Source organism: Aspergillus ochraceoroseus, assembly GCF_002846915.1.
Source record: "Aspergillus ochraceoroseus IBT 24754 chromosome Unknown P175scaffold_6, whole genome shotgun sequence".
Classification (NCBI taxonomy): Eukaryota; Fungi; Ascomycota; class Eurotiomycetes; order Eurotiales; family Aspergillaceae; genus Aspergillus; species Aspergillus ochraceoroseus.
This window is the reverse complement of record NW_024468481.1, coordinates 1,647,129-1,668,606: the sequence shown is the minus strand read 5'-3', so window position 1 is coordinate 1,668,606 and position 21,478 is coordinate 1,647,129. Positions and strand designations below refer to the sequence as shown.

The 21,478-nt window shown below is 48.0% G+C and overlaps 7 protein-coding genes across 7 annotated transcripts; 2 read left to right on the top strand and 5 right to left on the bottom strand.

The window, feature by feature from the left end:
• Positions 1 to 445: 445 nt before the first annotated feature.
• P175DRAFT_0483076 (DUF4050 domain-containing protein) lies at positions 446 to 2,029 on the bottom strand (the record flags this gene model as incomplete). Its single annotated transcript, XM_040895519.1, has 2 exons — positions 1,127 to 2,029; positions 446 to 1,048 (listed from the first exon to the last, which is right to left on the bottom strand). Exons 1-2 carry the CDS (start codon positions 1,760 to 1,762, stop codon positions 446 to 448), a joined length of 1,239 nt encoding a protein of 412 aa, XP_040750944.1. The 5' UTR covers positions 1,763 to 2,029.
• A 154-nt stretch (positions 2,030 to 2,183) lies between these two features.
• Positions 2,184 to 5,401, bottom strand: P175DRAFT_0503078 (ATP-binding protein). Its single transcript, XM_040897546.1, has one exon. The coding sequence runs from the start codon at positions 5,290 to 5,292 to the stop codon at positions 2,401 to 2,403; it is 2,892 nt and encodes a 963-aa protein (XP_040750943.1). The 5' UTR covers positions 5,293 to 5,401; the 3' UTR covers positions 2,184 to 2,400.
• Positions 5,402 to 8,606: 3,205 nt separating this feature from the next.
• On the top strand, positions 8,607 to 9,942 carry P175DRAFT_0483070 (uncharacterized protein; the record flags this gene model as incomplete). The annotated part of the gene is made up of 6 exons (XM_040895518.1): positions 8,607 to 8,917; positions 9,010 to 9,065; positions 9,146 to 9,205; positions 9,264 to 9,335; positions 9,431 to 9,514; positions 9,599 to 9,942. 6 exons carry the CDS (start codon positions 8,607 to 8,609, stop codon positions 9,772 to 9,774), a joined length of 759 nt encoding a protein of 252 aa, XP_040750942.1. The 3' UTR covers positions 9,775 to 9,942.
• Positions 9,943 to 10,832: 890 nt separating this feature from the next.
• On the top strand, positions 10,833 to 12,329 carry P175DRAFT_0503076 (uncharacterized protein). The gene is made up of 3 exons (XM_040897545.1): positions 10,833 to 11,261; positions 11,348 to 11,864; positions 11,925 to 12,329. Exons 1-3 carry the CDS (start codon positions 10,984 to 10,986, stop codon positions 12,003 to 12,005), a joined length of 876 nt encoding a protein of 291 aa, XP_040750941.1. The 5' UTR covers positions 10,833 to 10,983; the 3' UTR covers positions 12,006 to 12,329.
• Positions 12,311 to 14,187, bottom strand: P175DRAFT_0559106 (putative amino acid transporter (Mtr)). Its single transcript, XM_040900892.1, has 5 exons — positions 13,997 to 14,187; positions 13,675 to 13,936; positions 13,413 to 13,604; positions 12,946 to 13,337; positions 12,311 to 12,878 (listed from the first exon to the last, which is right to left on the bottom strand). Exons 1-5 carry the CDS (start codon positions 14,135 to 14,137, stop codon positions 12,459 to 12,461), a joined length of 1,407 nt encoding a protein of 468 aa, XP_040750940.1. The 5' UTR covers positions 14,138 to 14,187; the 3' UTR covers positions 12,311 to 12,458.
• Positions 14,188 to 15,741: 1,554 nt separating this feature from the next.
• P175DRAFT_0503074 (FAD-dependent oxidoreductase) lies at positions 15,742 to 17,513 on the bottom strand. The gene is made up of 3 exons (XM_040897544.1): positions 16,964 to 17,513; positions 16,815 to 16,912; positions 15,742 to 16,753 (listed from the first exon to the last, which is right to left on the bottom strand). The coding sequence occupies exons 1-3, from the start codon at positions 17,020 to 17,022 to the stop codon at positions 15,918 to 15,920; spliced, it is 993 nt and encodes a 330-aa protein (XP_040750939.1). The 5' UTR covers positions 17,023 to 17,513; the 3' UTR covers positions 15,742 to 15,917.
• A 2,630-nt stretch (positions 17,514 to 20,143) lies between these two features.
• Positions 20,144 to 21,402, bottom strand: P175DRAFT_0559101 (SDR family NAD(P)-dependent oxidoreductase). Its single transcript, XM_040900891.1, has 2 exons — positions 21,352 to 21,402; positions 20,144 to 21,249 (listed from the first exon to the last, which is right to left on the bottom strand). Exon 2 carries the CDS (start codon positions 21,001 to 21,003, stop codon positions 20,188 to 20,190), a length of 816 nt encoding a protein of 271 aa, XP_040750938.1. The 5' UTR covers positions 21,004 to 21,249; positions 21,352 to 21,402; the 3' UTR covers positions 20,144 to 20,187.
• Positions 21,403 to 21,478: the final 76 nt, after the last annotated feature.

Here is a 21,478-nt window from a genome sequence, read left to right as displayed (position 1 = left end):
GAGATAACGTGAGTATATGTGCTGGGTGTAGAACCCAGCTGGTTGCTTGGACCCATGAAATGAAGTTGAAAACAATACCATGGGGTGAGAGGGTTATGGGCAGGACAAGAAGAAAGCAAAGGAACGAGCTTGGTCCAAACCAAGAAAGAGGAAGAGGAAGGGAAAAGATACATACACACACACACAGAAGTAACCCTGTCATGTCATCATTTCATCCTGTTCGCCGTGCAAATCAATCATAATAAAGTACCTAACTACGTAGACTTATGTATGCTGCTATCTTGAACACGACAAAAGTTACCCTTTACCTGGCTGACTCTCTGCCCAAGAAATCAAAGGAAACTAAGCCAGGTCCTGACAAAAGATGAATCAATAGCGTCAAAGGCGTCAAAGCCACTCTGGATGGTCAAGTGGCAAAAGTCATAGAATCGTAAACGAACATTATTTATTTATGTTCAGCAGGGTCCGCATTGGTTGCGCCCATTGCAGCGAGATCCTCCGGACGGGGATGACTCTGGCTAGAGGAGCCACGTCTATGAAACGGATGTGGATGGAACCCTGAGAAATGCAGGACTTTGCGGACTGTGCTTGCGATTCCTGATTTCCTTTTCGATTCCGGGGAGGAGGGGGGTTTGTCTGCGGTAGAAGGGATGGCAGGGGTATCGGGGTGTTTTGTGGTGCGGACCATTGAGTCGTCGGGGAGAACGATGGAAGTTGGTTTAGGGGGCCATTGGCCGTCTGCTTTCCAGCCTTGGACCATGGCTTGGGTCATATCGGCGAGGTTGATGGGGACAGTCGGGGTGAGGCCTTGGATAACGACTTTGGAGTAGATAGACGGGTACATAGCCGGAGTGATGGAGGCACGGATGGGGTTGGAGGTTGAGATTAGAGATGGTACGACGGGAATGAGAGGGTCTTCGAAGTCTTCGAGCGGTGAGATTGGAGGTGTCGGGGCGGCGTTTGCAGAGCTTGGAGTTGGTATAGTTGTTGAGGTAGTAGGTGTCGTGGTAGGAGTGGAGGCAGGGATAGCGGCGGATGGGGAGGCCATCTTTGGTGTTGCGTCTGGTTCTGTGGTTGCGGTTTCGGTAGATGCTTTGCGTTTGCTCTCTTCGATGGCTTGGTCCACGGTAGACTGGCCCTCCCCGTCGTGATCCTGATGCGACGCATTGGCTCCGTTCTCTTCCTTCTCGGCGATCTTCAAAGCGTTCTCCATTCTGGATACAAGGTTGGACGGTTCTCCCGGGCCTGGACCGGGGATGGGTTGAGACGCATCCGAAGCAATATCTGTGTCGGCAGTAGGAGTCTCCAGCTCGCTGGAGCTTGTAGGGTCCGACTGGTCTTTCTGCTCCAGCGCTCTGGTTTGTTCTCTCGATCGAGCGCCAGACCATGCATCTCGCCTCTCTACCCATGTGCGTAGTCCTTCATTCCAGCTCATTTCCTCCTCCATCTGCCTGCGGCGTTTGCGCCGTCGTTCTGTTCGACGTGCCTCCGAGGAGGAGGACGATGCTGTAAGAGGGCTGGGGAGACGGCCGTAAGGAACTGGGCCCACTGTGGGCGATAACTGGGGCTCCAGCTCGGATCCAGAGCTATCGTACTCGCGAAGTCGCCATTCTAAAACGTCCGTGGGGTCTGGGCTTGCAGGGTAGGTGGGTGGAGGGGCACCGGGTTTGGTCGAAAACTCAAAGGACCAGTCGTTGCGGACAGTATCACGGACATATCGCTTTGCCTCCCGGATAGCCTCATCGCGGGAGTCGGTAGACATGGTGAGAGAGGCTGTGGGAGTGGTAGAGGGAAAGGTCGGGTGAGGAAAAGGAAGAGGAAGAAGAAGGAAGAGAGAGATGAGGATGGGAATGTGAGGGGTTGATCGCGTGAGGAGAAAAAAAAGCGGGATGGAAAAAGAGGAACAGAGAGGGTCCAAGAGGGTGACTTTACCTCGACACTCTTTTTCCTGATGAATTCGTCCGTCTGCTAATGAAATCTTGGACAATTCTGCTTCATATTAAGAGATACTAGTCAGGAAAAGTTGATGGGATGGTACGATGGGGGAGGAGGTACATAATCTAATTCAAAAAAAAAGGCGGCAGGATCGTCGATGTCATTAGGGGGAAAAAAAATTCTGCCTTGACTGAATTGGCTGCGGTCTTCTGGTCCTACAGAGCTCACCATTACTGGGATTATCATTGTTCAAATAATATATACTTCGTTTTGATCTAACTGTTGGTACATCTCGGATCGTCGCTAATAAGGGGGAAGAACAAAAAATATCGGTGGTGGTACAGAGGTCATCGCACGATACAAAAACCCCAAGTCTCCCGGCATAACCCAGTCTAACACTCTATTTGGAGGGAAATATCGCGCTATCAAACATCATTCTCTGAAATGGAAAGCAGTCAGTCAGTCTCAGGTTCGCACACGAGCTGCGTCTGGTCCGGCTTCGTTCATGCCAGGAGTCGTAAATCCCCATCCAGGGCTCTTTTTGCGTCGGCCTTTGCGGTCTCCGTACTGCTCGTCAAACTTGCGGATTGCGGAGAGAGACGACATGTCTTCGCTGATGGAGGCGCTAATTTCTTCCATTCCCCGGGTGAAGTGTTGCCAGGTCAGGGTGCGTCGCGTGGGATACTGGTATGCGCCGTCCCTCATATCATGTTGTGCCGCCAATGCGTTTTCCTCCCGAACGCAGGCCAAGGCGGCTGCAACACACATGTTCTTCAGATCTGAACCGGAATACAAAGGTGTACGGCGCGCTAATTCTGCAAGGTCTACTGAGCCATCCAAGGTTTCATCTTTCAAATGAATCTTGAGGATGGCCAAACGGTCTTGCTCGGTGGGGAGGTCAACAAGTAATCGCCTAGGAAGACGACGAAGCACCGCGTCGTCTAGGTCAAAAGGCCGGTTGGTCGCAACCATGATAAACGTAGAAAGGTTATTCATTCCGTCCCATTCTCGGAGGAATTGATTGATCAGCTCGCGATGGGACGTGCGACTGCTGGCTCCGGTACGGGAGCAAAAGATAGCGTCCGCTTCATCAATAAAGACGACGCAGGGGTTTAGCTTCTGGGCCAAGGTAAAAATTGCCTTGACGTTCTTCTCCCCCTCCCCAACATACATATCATAGACTTCAGACCCACTAACTTCGAGGACGGTAGCACCACTCTCACGAGCTACCGCCTTGGCAAGCAGGGTCTTACCAGTACCGGGAGGTCCGTAAAGAAGCAGGCCAGGGATTTTGTCGGTGGCTAGAACACCATATGTAAAAGCTTCGGGTCGAATGAGGGAAAGAGAAGTAAGAGTCTTCAGTGCGTCAATGGTCTCTGGAGGGACGTGAACGTCCGCGAACGTAGTGCGAATACTGTTGGCATCAACAACGCCGTTTAGCAATTTCTTTTCATGTGCATTGCAGGTTTTGCGGAGAGACGCAAGGAGCCGCTCTCTGTTATTCTCCGTTTCTATGGGCTTCGCTTTGGGGGTCCGCTCCTGCAACCACTCCTTCCGTGCAAAGTCTGTTTTTTGCATCATCTCAATTCCTCGCTTAATATGCTCGAAACCAAAGGACTCATCTGTATGGAGATTCCCAAGAGCAAGGGTCACTGCCCAATGAACTTGGCTATAGGACCAATACCGTTCATCAAGACCAGACTCCTTTAAGAGAGAGGACTCTAGGGGCCAGGAACGGTTCTGAAGAATATCATCCTTCACTGCCGAAGAGCTTTCATCAAGTCTTGTCCGGAGCATGCTCTGGATATGGCGGATGTTGATATCTAGTGTGCGCCTCCCTCGGTCTTCGGCAAATGTCTTGTCCGCAATCTCGGAGTTCATTGCGGGTGTCACAACAACCATCTGAGAAAACTGATCGTCAAATGCATTTTGTAATAACCTTGAGGAATCCGTATCTGGAGAGATATCTTGGGCCGACGTTCCGATGAACAAGACCCGGTTTCCAGCCTTTCTCCGGTCCTGAATGACTTTTTGCAGCAAATTAATGAACTTGGAGCCTTCGCGCGTGCTCTGAATCTCCCCGTAGTCCTGAACTTGCACAATAACATCACGAACCTGTTCAGGCCGAGAGCCTTCGGGGCTATCAGAAGTTGGTTCTTGGTCGGCGGGGACAGTTGTGGTCGTTTGCGGTTGGGGCTTGCTGGGCGACGAAATGAGCTCATGCATGAGCTGCAGTCGCCGTTCCTCTACCCTGTCGAAGGAAGCTTGCGAGGATCCAGCATTGAGTGAATTATCGCCTGGGACATTGATTGCCGCTACTAATGACTTGAGACCGAACAAGTTTGGAATGGGAATATCCCCAGAATCCCGAGAACTTTCAATGGTAATAAACTTTGGACTCCTGATGCCAGAACGAACGGCCCGTGGTGGCCCCGACGTATCAATAAGGTCTGCGTCTGCGTCGTCTTCCTCATTCATGCCGTCCCCCGACTCTTGCCAGGACTCCGATACTGAGGGTCGGTACACCTCGTAGCCTAGTAACCGAATGGGAGAGGATCTACCAGTATCCGCCAAATCTTGTTCAACGCAGAGTTGGGCAATATCCTGAGCGTTGAGAGTCACCAGATCAGCACCGAGATCCTGGGCAAGTCTCTTTATTACCGCATCCAAGAACAGGATGCCATCAGTTCCAGGATATTGCAGGACAAGATGCGACTTGCGTGCAGAGGGCTCCGTAGCATATTTTGCAGGAGGGAGCCGTAGACCGGCCCTAGCAGAGGCGCGCAGCTCCTCCCATAAAGCTTCCCTCAACGCGTACCGATTCTCTGGTTGGGTATTCTCATCAGATGCAGGCGGCTCCTCTCCACTACCACCCGAGGCAAGTCCCTCAGCTGTTGGTTGATCTGTGTCCCGCGCGGCCGTGCAGATATCCACTTGCTGTTGCGACTCTACCGCAACCTGGCCGTCCGAATCATTGAGCACAGTATTGCGCTCACGAAACCACTCCGGGACTGTGACTGTGGGAGAAACGGTATCCCTAGAGCGCCTTTTGTTTCTGAGTGCCCTGCGAACCCCTGAGCCATAGGGGTTGGATTCCTTTTTCGTAGATCGATCCGCTGGGGTCTCGACGAAGGGAGAGTTGTGTTCGGGGAGGGCCTGCTCGCCATTGAGGGCGGAAATATCGCTGCTGGTATTTTCGGGGGCCGAATCTCGGGAATCGTGAGGGTCAGAGGGTATCGAGGACAAGTACCCCTGGGAGAGATGAAAGCGACGTAAAGGGGATACGGTGACGGCGGGATATCGGCGACGCGCGACAAATCGGCAGGGTCTAGACCAAAGCAGTCTGCCCTGCTGCATTGGCGAGTACATCCGGGGCATATGATGCCACCGGAATCAGGGTATAGTAAGACTGCTGATGTTGCAGCAACGAGATGTCCGCCTTAATCGGGTTGGTTGTGAGGTGAAGGACCTTTTTTCTGATGTTCACCATAGATGCTTGATGGAGATCTTGTCCAAACAACCTTTTTTTTCTTAGTCAGCTTTGTCCTGCATTGCTTAGTCATTATGCCATTTATACTCACAAACACATTTCATAAAAAGGCCCACGCTCTCAATTCCCAAGCCTCCAATACTGCAACGCATGGTGCACACTAACTAGCTAATCAAACGACGATATTTGATGTTACTTTGCTCTATCTCCTCTACTTCCCTTTGGCTTTGGGGATAGCGTTGCCCTCTCGCGGCTTTTGCGGGTTGTCCCTGCCAGCCCAACATATAACCCTAACCTCTCCGTACAAGTAGCCACAACTCTGATGCAAGGTAGCTAGCTGATAAGTCTACCCCGAGCCGTTCTCATCTTGATCTCGTATCTTGTGCTGGGATATTTTCATTCTCTTCATTATAAATGATTTATCTGGAAGCAATAAGGTGGGAGCAGCGTGGCTTTAGAATTATGGGGTAAATTTCAGCACTAAGAAAATTACATAGTAGCCAATAGTTAATGCTGCTCAAGCTTTGAAAGCCTTGTTCTTCAGCAAATATAATTCTAAGTATGATTGGTCTCATGATTCTCCTCCATCATCTATGATACCTAGAAAGGATCGAGTCAACTTTGCCTACTTTCTGAGCCAGGTTTAGTAAAAAGCTTCCGAACATTTGCGACGACATACTGCTACAGTTCCGTTCTCGGCGTAACCGCACTCTTGGGATATAATTGCCTGTATCTTGAGTATTACATAGTCCCCCCAAAGGAAATTGAAATACACTGGCCGGGGAAGGGGTTTCTTGAAACTATATAAAAATATGGAGAGTTAGACCTGAAGTTAAAGACTAGATATAGCTGGAGAGTAGATACTGGCTATAATAATGTATTGAATTATACATAGCTTTGCTAGGTTTATTTGGTTGTGAGAATCCTACGGAAAATTTGGCTGTTAGAACCCAAGTCCAGCTATAGAGTATATACCATAAAGTATATGTCTCTAGAGATATTTTATCATATAAAAGTAGATCTGGTTTCTTCTAATACTATAAAGTAATTCATTCATTCTGCCTCTAGATCTTGAATTGCTATCAATCTCTTCATACTTCAATAACAGAAATGTTTCAAATGTACCCAATAAGGGCAGTAGGTGATACAGAAGATATTTTCACGTCCAGTATGTTCCTCTTCTATATTCATCATAATCTAAGAAAACCTAGCAAACTATTACATCTATTCATGGACATCGCCATTCACACCCCACCGGGTAAACAGGATGAAGCATTGACAACGGCATTACTCGTACTTATCATACAATTAAAGAAGTTCATTAGATCGCTGATCCTCCAAGAGCAGGTACTCACCGTAGTCCTGGTTTAACTAGATGCAATACCTATTAAATGTTATTTCAAGCCATTAAATAGATATTTAAAGTCAATAGAATGCTGACTTCTGCCAGTATCGTTCGACAACACAGACCTTCCAAGGCCTTGGGCTTGAAATTTGGAGGGAGTCATCTAATGCTAGTGAAATGCAGAGCATGTGAGGACAGCGTGAGTTACAGGTAGAAATGCGACCATTTCTCGCCTTAGTCGCGGTCATTTTCAGCGTCTAGGGCATGTACTGTAGTCCATATAAAATGACACTTTTTATGCCTTCAAACGCTCTGCAGAAACCAAGATTAAGGAGCAGCTAATAGATGATTCAGACTCATGTATATGGAGTAGTAAGTACTGTAATTCTCCTTTAATTTTAAATAATGGAGGGCTGAAAAGTATTAGGCAACTGCCGAACTATTCCGTGCTTCCTAAATACCCTAACTAGGACGTCATATTGATTGGACAAGAGTACATAAGTTGATAATGTTTAAGCCTATCTTGACCTGGGAAATACTTGTCATGCCACCTGCATAATAGGATTAAATATGAATATTTCACAGGAATTAATAGGAAAACAATGACGGCCTCAGGACTTAATATATTACGAGTCATGAACAACCTATACGGGAAGGAACAAAGTATTTGCGATGGTCTGGAAGAAAATGTGTGCGGTTCACAAGACAAGACCAACGGGTCCAATGTCTGAGGTTGAAACAGCTATTCCAGAGCAATATTATGGCCGGGAACTTGTTAGCCATACCAAGGAGATGAAGGATGTTCATCCTGCCCCATATCTCTAGTTCTTATAAGTCTTTACTTGAAAGTTATCCGTCAAAATCCTTGTTTCATCAACTCAAGTATAGCATATGACCTCCACTTGGCCATGAACTTCTTCGAACTACTCCGTCCGTATACTCCGCTAGATTCCTTAGGGGACTGACAGGTTGTAACATAATATAACGCCTCAACTACTTTCTGCTCTATAAACGGCTACTAATTCATTAATTCACGTATTTCGCCTCGGACCCGTCACAGGCCTACCGAGTACGAGTATTATCCCATATAAAATACCCCTTTTTTTTTATATCACTCTACGAACGCAACCAATATCGGTAACTATGAACTATGTAACTCCTAAAACGAAGCATACAGATGATAGTACTACGAAGTAGTGCGTTTTAATATGGAGATATGTCTCCAGTACTAGATATTTATGATAGCTACCAGCGGAAACTTTGGACTGTTATAGCCTACGAACTTTTTTCTAAAATAATGTTCAGGCCTATCTAGAGTAAATATATATGCCCTACTAGATATAACTATAGTTCCCAAAGCTTTGTTAATGTTGAATCAGGGTCTTCAAATGCTTGTTTTATCGGGGATGCATGTTGTGGAGGCTTCCAGGTGGACGGTCAAATATCTATATTCAGTCTTGGAATTAATTAAGGCATACACACATACTCCACAACACCCAGGTCTAACGGAAAAAAAAAAAGGCTTAGAGAACCTGCAGACTTAAATGGAAACATGGCTAACTTCAGCCATTGCCCCTACATCCCAAAGGGAAACCCTCCGCAGAGCCCACCCTGTAGAGTATTTAAGTCCAAAGACTGGCACTTTGACTTGGCCATTCTTTTTCTTCTCACCAAAACATCGCTCATTAGAGAGACCGGGTCTCATTTTCTCTTCGTTCGTTCCTTCACTCGCTGTATTCATTCATTTACTCTGAACTTGTTTCTTTTTTCTTTTTTTTGCTTTCTACTACTTATTCAATTTTCTCAATTGTACAATTCTACCGATTAACCAACAAAATGCATTACACTTACACCCTCCTCCCATTGACAGCTGCGCTGGCCGCAACTGTTAGTGGCAGCACGACGCCTGAGTCCGACACCTGGTACTTTGGCGACACTTTTTTCTACCTTGGCCCCCCCACCAACGCCAACATCATCAAGGCAACCTATACCATTACCCCACCTAGCGTTCCCACAGGCTACTACGTGGATAACGCAGACGATGAAGTGTGGGTGTCTGTCTGGGTGGGCGCTTCGTCCTCAGATGGATCCTTGAGTGCCGATTTGTATCAGCCGTTGTTCAACTGGTCTCCCAACCAGGAATCTCAGTATGTTTGCCCCTTTGACTATGAGAGAACCGAGGAGAAGAGAAGGGAGCAGGGGAAAGACGGGATTGCTAATATGTCTGGTTGTGCCATAGGGGATGCAGCGCTAGTGCTGACGAGTGGTGTGTCGCTGCAAGCACCTATACTCCTTGTTAGTATTTTGATATCTTTTTTTTTTTTTATGGATGCGGATGAAAGCACCTAACTAACGGGACATTCTTCTTATCCTAGCTGGTCAAACCGGCCTGAACTACGTCATTGTTCCAAAGGGATCGTCGGTGGACTTTGAGAGTAGGTCCATGACTCGTCCCAAGTTGAGAGATTTCCGAGCTAATCAAATACTGTATAGTGGTCGTCGAGGATAAGAAGGTCATCCAAAAGGTTCTCATTGGTGGTGAAGTGGTTTCGCAGGAGAGCGATGGTGAGCAACGATCCCATTTCCATTCAAGTCGAGAGGACCACGAATCAGTGGGGAAAGGGAGAATTACCCTTTACTGACCACTATTCTTTATGAAGACCTCGACAGCGGCCTCCAGTACTTGTACTCTAGCAACGAATGCTACACTGGCTCCGGCAGCTGCGGAACCGTCAATGGCTATAGTAAGCATTCCTTCCCTTTTAACCCCCCCGCCTTCGAAAAGACAACCAAAGAGTGAATATGTCGCTTATCATGTGCACCGCCAGCAATCTCCAACATCACTGTCACCCTGGATAAGGCCGATAAGAACTTCGGGGAATCCATGTGGCTGTACGAAGTTGAAGGGTCCGAATTTGCTAGCTCTGATGACGGAATCACCTGGCATATGGAGTATGTGAAGACCGAAAGCACTGTCTTTGCCGATATGACACCCTCCTACTAGCGCCCACGCTCTCTCTCACCTTGGGCACCCGCCCACAAATATCGAGGGGACACTGGAGGGATTTGGAGATTTTAAATTGCAGCATCGGGCGTAGACGATAGTGCATCGGGAAGTGTTGTCGAATGCTTATGTATCACTAGAGTCCACGTTAACTAGCTAGTTAACTATAGCTAGCTGAAAACCACTTTCCGCAGATGGACTGCTATCTAAAACAAATGGCCTTCCCCCCCCCCCGCGTGTAAATCAAACTCCGCCAACCCACTAGCTAGGTTTTGTTTAACTTTGGCTATAACTTGGATGGTACAATCAAATGGGAGCAAATGCAGATCCTCCACTTTACAGAGAGAATAGATATACCTGATTAACATCACGCCAGTAGTTAGAACAAAAATCGAACCAAGTTGATCGACCTTGCTGTATAACAGTAACTGCATCCTTAAACAAACATAGGTATGTATAGTTAGTGAGGGTTCATATGACATACCTATATAGATGACGCATGCATGAGCTTGCAGGGATGGCACAGATATAGTTATGCAGACTTCCGCTTATGTATGATATGATGACTGCAAGTACCTTATCTCAACCTTGACATCCTCAAGTCCTCTTCAGGTATATCTGTAGCTCTTTTGATCCGTTCAGGCATCTCGCAGATAACACTGTCTTATCTTCAGACTTCCAGACATCCATGAATAATCATGAGCAAAAATATCATTGGAGTTCGCGTCGTACATTGGCTTTCTTTCCACTCGTCAAATGTACGGGAATAGACGGCTGAACGCTAAGGATGCCTGTTCTTGTCAAATTCTATGTGTAAAGATACCCCACTGGCTCATAGTTAGGTACTTTGCACCATGGTTGCTAGTCGTCCGTATCCATTGAGGCAAAAGTGGATATTGTGGCAACTTGGAAAAAAAAAAAAAAAAAGTAGAGATGGCAATCAACAGCGATTAGTTTAGGTTGTAGTTAGTTAGTTAGTTAGTTACCGTTGGTTACCAATCACTGCCTCGTATCTTCTAGATTCCTCTGTTAATTCCCCCCCCCCGCGCCTTACGACGTAAGGAGCCAACCGGCCACCATGATGTGAAGGTTCTAATTTAAGACGATTCAATGTTCCAGGCTGCAGGATACAAGAAAGCTGGCCAGATAACGATTTCACAATTTCACCGGGGATTTTCTTTTTGCCTTTCGATTTCACAAACTGTCAATATGAGTTCGACAACCGCAACCCAGGTGCAAACCATCCCCCTTCGGAATACCCATCACGAAGCCAGTGACTCTCCGGCTGGCTTGAGTGCTTGTGGTACCGGTGGTTATGAAGTTCCAGGAATCCCCAAGTTCGATGATCCGTATAAAAAGCGACAATGGCAGTTAGAGCATATGGCCGGGGCCTTTCGAGTTTTTGCACGGAAGGGGTTCACTGAAGGAACAGCCGGCCACATCAGTGTTCGTGATCCAGTTGATCCTTCAACCTTTTGGATCAACCCGTAAGTCCATCCGCACTGATTTATCCTTATATATATATATATATATATATATATGGAGAGATGGGCAACTCACTGACATTCTCCAGTCTTGGAAAGCACTTTGGAATGCTGAAAGCGAGCGATATGGTCCACGTCAACGAAGAGGGCCAAGTCATCGGTGGCAACAAAGTCGCGGTCAACACTGCCGGCTTCATGATTCACAGTGCAATCCACAAGGCTCGACCCGACATCAACGCGGCCTGCCATGCTCACTCCCCCGCGGGCAAGGCCTGGTCCACATTCGGAAAACCCGTCGACATCATAAACCAGGATAGCTGCACGTTCTTTGGCATCCAACGCGTGTATAAATCCTTTGGCGGCGTCGTGCTTGAAGCCGAGGAGGGCGAGCGACTTGCGGAAGCACTGGGCAAGGAGGGTCGCGTTGCCATTCTGCAAAACCACGGGCTTCTGACTGCTGGTGGTACGGTCGACGAGGCCGCGTATCTGTTTACCTCGCTGGAGCGAACATGCGAGGTCCAGCTTTTGGTCGACGCGGCCAACCACCCCAAGAATATCATCGGAGATAAGGAGGCGGAGTATACGGCCAGAGTGAATGCCGATCCGGTAAGCATGCCCAAAAGTATGTATGTGTGTTGACGAGACCAAGAGGCTAATGGGAGATAGGAAACTCTTTACTTTGAGTTCCAGGGGGATCTTGAATACGAGATCTGGAAGTCTGGCGGAGAGCTAAGCAAGGGAGAGTGAGCGGGTTGGTGTATGTTTAGTTGGAAATTGCTGAGTCGAATGAGGATTATGATTTAAATGTTTTGGTATAGTATTTGACAATTGGATTTATTTTCATGGCTTCATTATTTCATTATTTCAATATCTGTATTTTCCTTGGGTGATACATGTAAAAGCTTTTCTAGCAAGATGTTTTGTCTACTCCCAGCAGCTTTTGAGACAGTTGACTCAAAAAGAGAGAAGGGAACGATAATTACCTACCTAATCATATTACTATACTATACACTACTAACCTATTAACTAATCCTTTCGGAGACAAATATCGGGTGAAAATGTCATTTATTGTGTGGATGTTTGCAAACTGATACTAGATATTTCTTGCAGAGCAACGGGTCTGCCCGTTTCAAACCCGCCCCAACCAAACTGCCCACATGACATGACAAGCTAATCGCATCAAAAAAGAGACGGAAACAATTATGAATTAGAGTTGTCCGCACACGACCACGCGGCCGATCCTCCGGATGTTCGGTAGGAGTTCAAAATATCGACGATCGCGCCGTACGTCCCGGCAACCATCAGGAACATGCCAGAGACAACGACGAAGATACTCCAAGCAACCCCAAGTTTCCATTTCCAGGTGCGTTCTTCCTTGCTTACTTTCCAGTTATCGTAGAGCCACATGCAGCCCGTCGACTGGAAGGTTAGCAGTGTGCCGAGCAGAGCGCCGATCAAGGCAACGAGGGTGCTGAAGACCGGGATTCCGCTTGCGATGACATATGCGCAGATGGTGACTGTGAACGTGGATCCAAACCAGGTAACCCAGTGGATGGGGGTTCGGGTGGTGAGGTGGTTGGAGCCTCGCAAGATGCGGATGAAGATATGTTTGGCAGAAAGCTATAATAATAAGGCTTGGATTAATATCAAATCTCGACAGGAGTAGGGAGGGAGAACAGGAACTCACATGAAGAAAGAGAACTGCCGAGACGAGGAGTCCTGGCAGGGCTATACCGTAGGCTGCCTTCTTGATTTTGGGACCAGCTGAGCCTAGGGCAGGGGAACTAACATACGACCCGCAGTAATAGTATACCACCACTCCAATGACAATGTAGATGGTCGTCACCGTGCTTTGGCAAATATAAAGCGCTCTTGTGTAAAGCCGCGGATCTCTCATTTCGGCGACGATACTGAAGAAGGCGGGCGCGCCAGAGTACGTAAAGACAAGGGTAGATACTGCTGAGATTGCCTCTGCGAAGGTGGGATTGTTGAAGAGTTTGTAATCGGATACCGGAATAATGCCCTCAGCCGTCATGGGGGCGTGGCCCTGGACGCCTACTCCTATTGTGACTACAAAAACTGTACCATGCGATGTCAGAAATAGTGACTTCTCCAAGAAAAAAAAAAAAAAAAAAAAAGGTGGAACATGCTTACCAGAGACAATAATACAAAAGGCCCCAATCCAAGCCAGCCAACTGATGCGTCCAAGTGTTTGGATACTGGAGAACATAAAGCCAGCAATTGCCGATACCGCGACAAAGACAGCCGTACAGACTGCGTGGGTGGAAAGCGCATTCAACGCAATCGATATACTAAGAATCGCCGATCCCGACACAAATACGTACACTTGACATGGTTAGCAGGGGGGGGGGGGGGGGGGTTCGGAGTCTGGACTCAAGGGGTGGTGTAAACTCACAAAGACAGAAAGAAGCGCCAAAAAGCTCATATCCCATCCGACCAAAGAGCATGTAACCAACATCATCAACCCCGTATACATGGGTATGGCGTAGTTTGAAAACCCCAACCATCCAGTCAGCCCAGGTCGTAATAGCGGCAATTACTAGAATCAAGATGACTCCAGGGATTATACCCAGGACGTTGAAGATTGCAGGCATCGAGAGAACACCCAGACCGATCTGGGTCTTCATCATGAGGGCTGTTGTTCCTATCCAGCCGACCTGGGTTCACGTCAGTAGGCGTTACATCAAGGGATCCAGGGATCCAGGGAGGGCTCGTACATCTCGGAAGTTAGGGCCATCCTCTGTAATTTGACCAAAGACGGCATCGTGTTCAATAACTTTCTCTGCAATGACCTGGTCGTCGACATCCTGCGTGGGTGCAATGCCCTCAGGGTCCAGTCCAGCCTTTGATTTTGACATTATGTAATAGCGTCGGGAAATTTTTCAAAAAAAAAAAAGAAACCAAAAAATTTCCAGAAGTGATGGAAGTGATCAAGCGTGGATTCGGACAGAAACTTTTATATGGAATGGAACAGCTGGGGTTCAGGCGCGGGCGCCGGTTGAACTAGAACTTGGGGTTAGGCCTCGTGGATCCGGGTCCATCCGGAGATTCGGGTTGACCCAATCGGATCCTAATCGGATCCCGGCTGATAAGCGATTTCTCTCGAGAAATTCATGGCGGTCGAATCGATCATCGTGGAGATAAGCTAGTTTATCTTGAGAACCTTAAAGACGCGGCTGATTTGATACACCTAAGATATGCGACGCCTTTCTACCTTTCTGCCTTTATTTTCCTTAGGAGGAACAATGATGTATGTTCTGCCAGTTTCCCTTTTCCCTCGTCTTCGTCGCTTCCCCTGTCAGATTCAGGGCCATCATACTAACACTACCCTGATTCCCGCAGGTGCATAAGAGACAATCCAGGCGCATCCTTACCCGTATGCGGCAATGCGGGGAAATACTGGGGTAATTAATATTGGGTAATACATACACTCATCAAAAGTCTCCACTGCCGGGAGGTTAGATTTGAGTTTGGTGCTGATCTCAGATAAGCAAGAGGCAATCAAGAGCGAACCAATGAAATCTCCGGCATGACTCATACATTACCCTGTACGGAGTACCGAGGTTGGTTGGTTTTGCCGCTCTGGCCTAAATAGATTCGAAGTTCTTACTAGATTGCTAAGCGTAATGATTAATAGTTAACTAACTATTCTCCGTGATAACTACTGTATCTCACCAGGGGCAACGTAGTCTAACTAACGTGGGAAAGAAAAATCATATAGCTGCTGGATTAAAGGTAACTAACTCATATAAAATTTAAAGTTATATTTACATCCTAGTAATATCAAAGTTTAAATATACCCCCCTAATCTGAATACGATAAGGATCTATCAGTAGTTAGTTATAAGATGCTATTTTCATTAATCATCCGATTTTGAACACCAACTAACTAATCTACACGGGCTGGGGAATTACCTGGGGAGATAAGATAGGTAAAGAATACCAGGCAGCCTGGATATCGTGGCCGCAGCAGCCACTTGTAAGATTCTACTTGTCGGGTAGATATCAGAATAGACACGTGTATGAGATACAATAAGACTAATCCTTGCCCATCTGGCAAGGGGTTCTCTTCATCCTGGAGGGTCATGATATCATCGACCATATCAACGGGTAATCGATGGCATCAACACGATATTAATCTTTAATCGACTTAAGGTTTCTCTGGCATCATAACGGGGATTCGTTACTTTAGGTGCTGGAGCATGGGTAATTACTTAAAAAAAATTAGTAGATATACTACTAGTCTATTTACTATTCATTCATCTCTCGTACTTCAGGTTCGGAATAGCTTGGAGTAATTCTTGATTGCGTTGAAGCGAACCCTAGTTATTCCATCATCAAATCAAAAGACAGTTCGGGTTTTAATAAAGATGACTGACAATATGATTTTTCTTTTTTCTTTTTATCTGGTAGAGAAATCTTATCCAGCTTACGAACATACATTTACCGTAGGCCCGGTTGTCATTTAATTCCCCCAGTGCTTGTACAAAAGGCTGTGTAGATTGGGGTATTCGGTGTGCCTCCTTCGTTTCACGCAGGCCTCGAATTGTATAGCTCGATCGCGACTTCTGCTTCATATCTCCTATTAATATATCCATGTCCATCCAATATTTACATGACGATTTAGTGTTGATACATATTACAATCGTGCTTTCGACACCGCGTCCCATGGACAACTCCTGGAAACCTCGTCAAACAGCTTGACAACTTGCTCAGCACAGCCATACGAGCCCAGGTAGCCCCATGAGTCATGACCGTAGTTGTGAATGACCCATGTATCTTGTCTCAACTGCTCTTTCTCAATTCTCACTCCGCCGTGTCTGAACGGACGAAGCCCGACGCCATGTCTGATGATCCGCATCCCCTTCAAGCCCTTCCCGTCTGCAACCTCGGGGCAGACATCCACGATGCGCTGCAGGATTCGCGTCGCGATGTTAGGATCTGGAGTTGGGTTCCAGTTACCAAGTTCGTATGTTCCTCCAAGGATGGTTCCGCCGCCAACGGCGCGTTGCATCATATATGTCTCTTCGGTGGGGCCGTCATTCGTGCCGGAAAACATCATCATCGCGGGGATTGTGTTTTCAACGATCACCGTCTGTCCACGGGCGGGAAGCATTTTTTCGTCCTTCACTCCACCAAGACTTCGGGAGCCGAGACCGGATGCGTTGATTATGATTTTGGCTGGCTTTCCCGTGTGACTCATGTTCCGTGCTTGCTCAATGTTGGACAGGCGGGCCCGCTGGAATGTCACGCCATTCTTCACACATTGCCCCAATAGCCAAGGGAGGTAAATCGCGGTGTTGATGCAAACAGTGGTAAATTGGCAGCCGGCATCGTACCCAGGGGCGAGCTCGGACTTGGTGAGGTCTCGAAAGTCGTCAAAAAGCTCTTTGAACCAGGGATTCTCTGCAAAGGCCCCTTGGAAGTTGGCCTCGGGGTCCTTCAGGTCTTCATCTCGCCGTTGAAGTTTGACCCCTACGTTGATTCACGGTCAGCGTATGCGGGATCGAAGCGAAGGTAAATAACCATCTCTTACGTTGAAAATGAATGCCCGCCTCGGGAACTTCGGTAGCAAGACGTCGGAGCTCGAGCCATGTGCGTCGTTCGCGTTGGCTTTCATCATCGGGGTGAAGTCTGCAGGTGGTCAGTTTTAATATCCTGTTGGTGGTCGTGGCTGGCACGCACGGAATGAAATTGGCACCCGCCCATGGTGACGCATATTCGGGGTTGGAGTCCCCGGGCATGAACTCAGCAACTACTGTGACTGGATAGTTCCCTTTGCGGGAAAGCAAAAGGGCCGACGTCAAGCCAGACACCCCAGCTCTAACTGTCGTATCAGCAGCGGCTCGAAATTGGAATCTTTCGTTGGCCCAACGTACCCGATAACAACGATCGGAGTGACCATGATGAAATAGCTTGCAAAGGCAGGGTCGTTTCTGTCCACACGAGGGATTGGTGAGCAAAGTAAAGTAGTACTCGTATCCTGGTGGCAATCCAGGATATGCAGCCTTGGGGTGCACTTATGAGGCACCAGCGTTGGAGCTTGTCGGAGCTCCAAAACTATCCCTTCGCCTCCTTGCTCCGTCTTTCACCCGTGTCCACAGTAACCCACAGTAGCCTGACCCGTGTTGCGGAACTCCGTTGATAGGCAGCGGGCTATGAAACCACAGATAAAAGGTGGCGGGCGGCTACGACATGGGAAATTGACAGCGAAAAATAAAAAAAAATCGTCATGAAGCCTCGACCGATTGCGGTGGAAGTCGGAAAATCGCCCCTTTTTTCCCCGGGTTGAACGGCACGAACTGTAAATAGCGGGACGGGTAGGAGCAAGCGAGCCAATCGTCAAATCATGATATGATGGATACCGATAGGTAGCAATGTGGCAAGTCAATCGGAGTCGGTCTGGCTGGCTCTGTACGGATAGGAGGTACATGCACAAAGCAGAACAGAACTTGTCCTATGGAGGTTCTATACTGAAGGGCATACGGAGTAAATCCTGCTTGTACGGAGGAGAGTGGAAGGTAAGAACAACCGAAGTTGCAGTGTCCGTAATGTTCAACAAATAGTAGATAGTAGTAGTCTATAGTCTCTACTCTGTAGTAGGTAGTCCAAGATCCCTATTTCTCCAACATCCATCCCACAATAGACCTTGTGGTTTACTACCTTGTCATCTCAGTAACCAAAATGTCCACAAAAACAGTTGTGTTGTGCTGAGCAAGGATGCTCCAGCTCCGAGCCCTCTCTCTCATGTCCCAAGCAATCATTTCCAACGGATCCGGTATACTTCCAAAATTGCTTCAGTTTGTTTGGATTATATGGGATTTCCACTGATTGAGCCTTTCCTAGTGTCGAACCTGTGTCGCTGTTGCCTTCGGATACCGACGTGGAGATCGAAATGATTGCTGCGTCTGTCGAATCCAGATAGACGAGCCGCCAAATGTTTGACGGTATCGATTTGTTGCCCCGGCCTGAGAGCCAAGCAATCGTGGTGGAATGATATCAAAACGCCCGGTGTGCATGCAGTGTGTTTCTAAGGGGCTTGACTAGGCGGGCTATGGGCTGCGGCTCCATTGGTTATGTACCTCCAGTGCAAAAGATAGCCTTTTCACATCCAGACACCCGAGATCTATCGCGTATCCGATCCCAAAGAAGCCAGATTCCATTTTGCGCATGCCTGCGAATTCCGTTGGTTCTCCTACCGCTGCTCCCTACTCGACGGGGAAGCAGAAGGAACATACCCAGTGACAAACACCGGTAGACAACCCTTGGCCCCACGGTTCCCTCGAGCACAACGAGAGCAAGGACCCTCCCCACCATCTACCAAGGAGGAACGTTCACCGGCAGCGAGCCAGCGGCGGCAAGCAAAGCCGAACGCGGGAGCGGGGGCCTTGCGGGGACGACTGCGGCAGCGAGGGACAGGAGAACCAACGGAATTCGCTGGCATGATTATCGCTGCAAAAAAGAAAAATAATGTCAGCTTGAAACACAAACGCCAATCAGAGCAAAACAAGCGACATGCGGCTCTGCGGATACCTCTGCTTATCTGTGGAAGGTGAAGCTGAAGAGTTGGTGTTTTGACTCGGAAGTGTCACTGAAATCTGCTTATAACAACCACCGCGACACAGCAACGCACTGAATTTAGAACACTCCCAAAATCTGCCCACAGCAATGCAGCGAAGCCACAGTGGCTTCAACGCCAATCCTACCGCTGCGCAAGCAAAAATGAAGCTATTCGCACCGTTCTTAAACCACGCAGCTCGCAACACCGCAACACCGCAACCCCTGCAACCACGAATAGTGGAATGATTAATCCATGCTTACCGCAATAACGACGCATTGCCTACTGGGAGATAGGCAAAGGCATGATTGCGAGGGCGCAATCGCTATACGAGAGGGACATCGCTTTTTGACCCCTATCTTGTCACATCCCGGCGAAGTGGGACTTTTCTTAGTATCGGTCGCTATCGTCGCGCGCTCAAAGAGGATCCAGTTGACAGCATCCTAGAAACACTCCCAATTCAAAATTTGGCGTTTTCAGGCTCTGCCCCACTGCTGCTAGTCCGCTCAATGACATTGGTCTTTCTGTAGACCAAGAGTTTCCAGACCATCTGTCCTATTACGACAGCCCGTCTCTTCTCAGTGACCAGATTTCGTTGGTAGTCAATCCAAATGACTCCGACAGTGCTTTTACTTTGCTCCGGACTTTGTAGACAGTCGCGACGCGTTTTGGTACCTACTCACCTATAGCCACTCGAACAATTTTCAATGCATCATTATATGCGCCGTGTTGTACATCTTTCTGCATAATCGACAATATATGAAGAGTCCCTGGCGAAGAATTCATTCAAAAAGAACTCTACAGATTACTGACCAAATGAATGTTGAAGCCTCAGCTTCAAATATTCAAGATGCCCTCCGAAACGCACTGCTTTGCAGTTTATCGAATGACACAGATCGCGTAGGCATCAGGATCAGGCTACCAGATGGGCCAATGAGGCTATGATATTCCGGGGAAGACATTTAAGCGCCTCAAAGACTCAGTCGGACGTGGTTTTGAATGAGTCCTCGCCGAAGCCCTTTGACAGATTAGCGGGGGCGGCCAGGGCCCAAAGCCATCTTCCTGGGCATTCGGGGAAAGGATTGCTCTAGTATATACTCCTAAATGGGTCAAGATACTACTAGTAGTAGCTTAATTTGATTGTCAATAGAATTCCGCTTTGATAGCGGGTTCAAGTCTCTTAATTTCCCCCCCCAGGTATTAAACATTTCAGATGACATATCAAGACACGATCCATGTGCGTTCACTTGCGCCCAGGGGAATAATCAACAGTGTTGGACCGGAAATACAAAGAACAAGTTACTCAGGCAGTTTTAAACATCAGGAAGCTATTTGTAAGATTCAGGGATATCTAGACCATACAGAGCCCCCCGTTGACCATGATGTATTCGCCATTCACCCACTTCGACCTGTCTTCCGCCAGCCAGGCTACTGTCCAGGCAATATCCTCCGGTTCGGCCACAGAACCCTCACAAGGCACATCCTTTTCAAACGACTGGAGAACATCCGGAAGAGAATCCCCCACTGAATCGATGAACTTCTGGGTGATGACTGGCCCCGGTGCCACGCCGTTTACAGTACATCCATATTTCGGCGGCAGTTCCTTGGCCCAGTTCTTGATCATACTATCCATAGCCCCCTTGGTTGCCGCATAAACAATGCAATCGGGCTGGGCCATCCGACTTTGTCCCGAGCCAATACAAATAATACGAGATCCGTTCGTCACGCCCGAGGTAGCGGGAGGGGACGAAGGCTTATAAGGCGGCAGGTGAGGCAATACAGCCTGGGTAAGCAGGAATGTGCCCCTGGCATTAATATCCATCGTTTGGTTCCAGGACCTGGGGTCGACTTCCCAAGTTGGCGCATTCGGGACAACCCCGGCGTTATTCACAAGGATATGGATGACTCCGAAGCGCGCCACGGCCTGGGCGACCAGTTCGCGGGGCCCTTCAATGGTACCTAAATCGGCACATACCGCTATCCACGGGGTCTGGAGCTTCGCCCCTACCGCTTCACATTCTTCCCTCAGCGAGGGAAATGGATAATTGAGAACGATATTCGCACCCCGTGCCGAGAGCTCGATGGCGATGGCAGCGCCGATACCCGCTGATGAGCCGGAGATGATCGCGGTTTTCCCCAGCATTGTTTGAGGGGTTGACATTGTCATGATGGTGGATTGCGTTCTGGCGTGGCAGCGATGTTTGGGAGTTCATGAAAGACGGAGCTGGTCAGAAATCAGTGGACACAAGGGACCGAGTCTCCTACTCCAGGCTTTGTATTTCAATTTATGAGCTCTCTGGCCTTTTTTACTGTCGGGTTTCCTTGGTTTCCGAAGCACTTTGACGCATTCCGCGCGCCGGAAGCCGGTCGGTCGGTCGGTCACGATCTCCACATTGAACTTCCACTGAGCGGCCTAACCCTGTAATAAGGCAGGATTGGTGCCAGGACCTTTATCAGTTGATGTATTTATTTCTGGATTCCGGGGTAGATTATGCAGTGGGAATTATTAGCTTACATTCTGGACGACGACCTGATCTTCCGTGACATGCATGACAAATAGAACCATGATTTGATAACTAACTACCTAGTAGGTCCCTAGTTATTAGATTCAGTAGATGTAGCTATTAAAATAATCCTGAAAT